The sequence below is a fragment of the Henckelia pumila genome, unplaced genomic scaffold (genome assembly GCF_033568475.1).
Source record: "Henckelia pumila isolate YLH828 unplaced genomic scaffold, ASM3356847v2 CTG_461:::fragment_3, whole genome shotgun sequence".
In the NCBI taxonomy this organism is placed as follows: Eukaryota; Viridiplantae; Streptophyta; class Magnoliopsida; order Lamiales; family Gesneriaceae; genus Henckelia; species Henckelia pumila.
Genome location: NW_027331831.1, coordinates 8,432,371 through 8,438,066, shown reverse-complemented (window position 1 = coordinate 8,438,066; position 5,696 = coordinate 8,432,371). Strand labels below are relative to the sequence as shown.

General features: G+C 33.9%; 1 protein-coding gene across 1 annotated transcript; it reads left to right on the top strand.

Moving 5' to 3' along the window:
• Positions 1-1,236: 1,236 nt before the first annotated feature.
• Positions 1,237-4,756, top strand: LOC140871769 (proteasome subunit beta type-5-B-like). The gene is made up of 8 exons (XM_073274459.1): positions 1,237-1,340; positions 1,741-1,869; positions 1,983-2,112; positions 2,959-3,065; positions 3,548-3,682; positions 3,761-3,864; positions 4,172-4,272; positions 4,393-4,756. The coding sequence occupies exons 2-8, from the start codon at positions 1,747-1,749 to the stop codon at positions 4,518-4,520; spliced, it is 828 nt and encodes a 275-aa protein (XP_073130560.1). The 5' UTR covers positions 1,237-1,340; positions 1,741-1,746; the 3' UTR covers positions 4,521-4,756.
• Positions 4,757-5,696: the final 940 nt, after the last annotated feature.

The following is a 5,696-nucleotide window of genomic DNA, read 5'->3' as shown; positions in this document are numbered from 1 at the left end:
ATAAACTTTGTTTATTTTCATTTTTCTCAAAATTTTGAAATATACTAGCTCTCCAGTGTCGATTATATAATCATACTTTTTTTTGCACATAAATTAAGAAAAATCATTGGAAAAATAAATTTTATATAAATTTTTTATTTTATCTCTATTTAATGTATTCAAAAATCGATCGAACAATTTTCAAGGTGTAGTTAATAGAGATATATTAGTAAATGAGTGTAAAAAAATATTACTAAAGATGATATATATCTATATATTTAGGACAAACAAAAAATGAAATGTGACCTATATAATTGAGACGGAGAGAGTAGATAAATATAAAATTGAAGATTTAAAAATAAATATCTTTTAGAAATATAAAAAAAATCATTAATAAATTTATATAATGAGAGTTTAATTGTAACTTTTAAAATTAGATATTACCAAATTAAGTAAAATTTAGCTAGTATAGAAGTCTCAACTTTGAATTAAATAGTAAGATATATAGCTTCTTAAATTACTCTATAACTTGATTCAAATATTAGATAAGTGGATGCTGAAAATCACAAATAACTTATTAATCACACCAAATGGTACCTAAGGCATAATTTATTTCATGTGTTTGGGAAGATCGTTGTTACCCTGTACGTTTTAAAAGTAAGATGCATGATCACTTTGATTTCATGACCACCTCTCACTTTTAAATTTATATTGGTTCCAAAAATTAAAAAAAGTAATAATACAAAAAATAAAAGAACAATAATTTGGTAAAAATCAAATTCTTCGTTTTATATTTTTAAATTTTGATTTGTATAGATGCCAAAAACTAATTTGTATTATTTTATCGTTGTTGTTGTCATCGAACATGCATTTTAATATTTCGAGCAAGCTTTTACATACAATAAAATTAATTGTGTCAAAGACCACCAATACGAAATTTAATTCAATAAAGTGATATTGTAAGAATTTCACGCATGCATAAAATATTTTATTGTGTATAACAAATATTTTATATTGGAGATAATTTTTTTTTAAAAAAAATGCTAAAATATAAAATGGTAATTAAACACAAGTTTTCACAGGAATACAATAATGGGCTTCAAGCCTTTACTATATGGATTCTACTTAGGATTATTTTTGGGTTTTAGACACTCATTAAGGATTGAGCCCGTCGTAAACCATTTGTTCACGATGGTCTCGGGTCGGATCCGATCCGGCCCAATATAAAGCCCATTTCCCAGTGTATTGCAGCGGAAGCAAACCTTTGGTTCTCCTGTCATTATATTCTGAAATTTTTCATTTTCGTTTCCTGTAATTTTTCTTCATTCACAACTATTGCTCTGGAGTACCGCAGAAATCAGGTAAAATTGGGGCCTTGTTTTTGATAATGTTTTCCGTGAAGTATCCATGCATTTTTCGTTGCAATTGATTGCCGATTAGGGCATTTCTGCTGATTCTCTGCTTGATCTTGATCCGTGTGGTCATCGTAATCTTGCCGGCTAGTGTATATATGTTTTTAGTCTTTTAGCTACACGTAGTCCGATATTTGATTTGGATGACAATTTAAGCAAGTGCCGACGATTCTCTCTTTGGATTATGCTGAAAGGTTTTAGGATGTATTTCCTATCTCGAAGTGCTAATTAACAAGTAAATTTTGTTTTGGCTAGAGATTTTAAATTGTATGAGCATACGGTTTTAAGCTCAGAAATTAACAGTGATTAATTCTCCATATTGTTGTTGTTTTTCCTTCTGTTTGCAAAGGGAACGATGATGAAGATTGATTTTAGTGGGCTTGAACCATCCGCTCCAATCAGGGGAAATGTGGACGAGGATGAGATGCGGAACGAGATTTTGGGCACACCCTCTTTTAAACTTCCCACTATCGCTGATGTGAGTTTGATTTTTTTTACTTGTTTTAAACTTTTTCTGGTGTTTTTGAAATTTCTATCTTTATGAATGCTTAGTTGTTGAATTTACGAACTCATGTATTTGTGTTTTCTTAGTTTGATGGGTTTCAGAAGGCGGCAGTACAGATGGTGAAGCCAGCAAAGGGTACGACAACTCTTGCCTTTATATTCAAAGAAGGTGTAATGGTGGCTGCTGATTCTCGTGCAAGCATGGGAGGATACATATGTGAGCCCTTTTTTATTTATTTATCTGATTTTTGGGTTGAGACATTGGTGATAGTCGTAAGGGAATCCAACTTATTGGTTTGATGATTGTTTGCAAGACTATATGGTTTTGACTTGAATTTATAATTTGCACTGCATTCAAAACTGCAAATCTAGTGATCGAGCTTAATTTCATGAAGCACCTCCTACATGGATACTAACATTTTGAGTGAATGGTTGCCGTGTAAATGCTAAAACATTTGGTGTATTCCTAAGGTTTGGTTTTCAGTAGTTTGGTTTTGCTCTTAAGATGCATGGATAATAAGTAGTTTAAACTTTAAACAGTTAAGTCTACACTCATGTCCTGCTGAAATGATTGTCATCCATTAGAAATATACTTGTTATTAAATGAAATGATCCGATAATCTTAGTTTTGTCTGAAAAATTTTGGGAATGCTAGAGAGAGATCATATTTTTGTGGAATTCGATAAGTTTAACCTCTTCTAAGTGCCATTGAACAATTTTTGCTTCATCTCTAGAACTGATGAAACTGTCTGCTGGATGCTTGTTGGGCCTTATGTGATTTTTATTTGACACATATATTTGTGCATGTATGTTTGTGTGAGCTACTAGTTTTTTTTAAATTTGCACCACACATACATTTCGAAGTTTGATCTCGTAGTTTTTCTTAATGTAAGGTGAGATTCAATAGTTGAAATCATGTAAATTTTCCTGTTGCTGTATCATTTTCATATTTTGATCTTGATGTAAAGCTGCTCACAGTAACTCTAGGTGTTAACTATGCACAATCCCTCTCCATGTAATGTGCAAGACTAAGTTCTGTATGATTATTACATTAACCTAACAGCATCGCAATCTGTCAAGAAGATCATTGAAATCAATCCCTACATGCTTGGAACAATGGCTGGAGGAGCAGCTGACTGCCAGTTCTGGCACAGAAATCTGGGAATTAAGGTAGTGGCGTTAATTACTGGTAAATGGTTTCATCTGGTCGTCAATTTAATAGTTTTATTGCCAAGTTCATCTTTTGATGAGTAAGCAGCGGAATATGTATTGTTTATCTATCATTTAATTGAATTGAGCACATTTATATGGTGCTTGTACTTCACCTGGTATTGAATCCTATAACTTGAATCATAGATATTTGCCCAAAGGTAAAATTTTACCATACCTTTTATTTTATGTTTTCCTGTCACTACTACCAAGCAAGAACGGGAATAAAGACAGGCACACCATAAAAAAAGATCCCATTTGTGGAGGGACAGACCTGGTCATCCTGATCCCTGCTATCATCTTAATGCATTACAATACTGCTTACCATGTCGGTGTTTGAAAATATCTGTCTTGGAAATGAATTTATGTGGGCATTTTATTAGTACTCCTGCTATTTGAGCATCCTATGTTAGTACTAACGAGAGTTTTCTTTCATAATCCAGTGCCGATTACATGAACTAGCAAATAAGAGAAGGATTTCTGTCACTGGAGCTTCAAAGTTACTTGCAAACATTCTGTATTCTTACAGAGGAATGGGTTTGTCCATAGGAACCATGATAGCTGGCTGGGATGAAAAGGTATTAGGATTAAGTATGAATTATTGCCGACTGTTGTCTTTTTCCTGTATTTTTGTAACCCTATGCTATTTGGTTTAGGGTCCTGGGCTTTATTATGTGGACAGTGAAGGCGGACGCCTCAAAGGGACTAGATTCTCTGTTGGGTCTGGTTCACCATATGCTTATGGTGTTTTGGACAGTGGGTGAGTTTTTCATGTCTTTGCTCAAATGTCATTCTTCACGTATTTATCGTTTTCACTTTTTTTTTTTTTTTCATTTTCTGTTTTATTGCTAATCAGTGTAGAAATAGCTCACCAATTGTCGGGGTGGTAGATGCTGAAACTCATGGCAGAATGTTTATTTATTATATTCTTCTTGCAATTTTGTTTCTCACAATTTTGTTCTTATTGATCAACATGATTAATTCACCTTTGTGCATCTATTAACATCTTTAAGCATCACTATTGAACTCTTTATTCTAATTATGCTTCATATTTGTGCATTATTTAGATACCGCTTTGATATGTCAGTCGAGGAAGCTGCAGAACTGGCTAGACGATCAATTTATCACGCAACATTTCGTGATGGAGCCAGTGGCGGTGTTGCCAGCGGTAACTAACTTCTTCCCTACCCCCGAAAAACCCTGCCCCCCTACTGTCTCTAATGTTACCCTTCACTATATATGTATACGTGACCCTGTTCTCATGACCATGATCTCCATTATCTTTCAGTGTACCATGTTGGGGCAAATGGATGGAAAAAACTATCCGGTGATGATGTTGGAGAACTTCACTACCAGTACTATCCTGTCGAACCCATGACCGTTGATCAAGAGATGGCCGAGATTTCAGTGGCCTAGAAGGGGGAGAAAGGATTCACCGCAAATTGCTTCTACTTACCTGTGACGTGCTTTTATTATTACCATAGATAATCGTAGACAGGTTGTCTGTATCATTTTGTTTCAAATTAAACAACTTCCTTTTGCCATGTGCAAAATGATAAGTCATTTGAAGATTGTTGCGCTTGCACCTAGAGATCATACTTCGTGTCTTGCACACGAAATTGTGATATGAATCTTTGCTGTTTCTCTGTTTCCTCCTGTGTTGCATCTGAACCATTCAAACTAAGAAATGTTTTTAGAGCATACGAATGCTTTCTCAACTAGGATTCTCACCGATGTATCATTTCTTTGAACAAAAACTAGTGACGCTTACGGATATGTCATTTTTCGGGATGATGCGTATTGAATGGATGGGATCAATTTTGGTCTCTGTTTATGTCAAATGGTCACGAAGGTGCAATCTGTGTCCTATACATCAACTGTAATGAAATCTTACATTTCAAGAACAAGCTGAGTTTCATCGTGATGGTATCATTAAAGAAATCGCATAGCCAATCACTAGGATGAAAAAATGTACATGAAAAGCCTTTGCTTGGTAGATAATTCAATGTATGTCCACCTAAATGAAGCCACTAACATACGAGGTCACATTGGGACCCCATTTGGCCATTTCCCACTCGTAAAAATAAATATATGCTCTGAGAAAAATCTTTATCACGAAGTAAAAGATCTTTTTGCCTCCATATTTCCCTTTTACTTCAAGTCAATATAGAATTATAACCAATCATTATAAATAAATCCACTTCAAAATTAGTGATACTTTTCACCATCCAAATTCTAATGTAATACATGTACTGTCATCAAAATTGAAAAGGGTCCTCTACTCCTCCCCTTTTTCTCCATCTTCAGATTATAAAATATAAAATTTAGTCACTGTTTCTTTAGAAGGATGACACAAGTAAAGATGAATTTGCAAAATTTGAGCTAAATATTCGATGAAAAAGTTCGTGTAAATCGTAATCGATTCATATTTCATCGTCCGCACCAAAAGCAATGTTAGAAAGAAAATTATTACAATCGAATCTTGAACTCGAGATTTCTTGAACTCGAGATATGATCGATCATATATGAATTGACGAGAATAAATTGGACACAAAACTTGAGAATCTATTGGAACCCCGTTTAATCAGCGCA

Coding starts and splice junctions, on each gene's coding strand:
- LOC140871769 (XM_073274459.1), top strand. CDS start 1,747: ATGATGAAGATTGATTTTAGTGGGCTTGAACCATCCGCTCCAATCAGG. Junction 1,870..1,982: donor AACTTCCCACTATCGCTGAT/GTGAGTTTGATT, acceptor GTGTTTTCTTAG/TTTGATGGGTTTCAGAAGGC. Junction 2,113..2,958: donor AAGCATGGGAGGATACATAT/GTGAGCCCTTTT, acceptor TTAACCTAACAG/CATCGCAATCTGTCAAGAAG.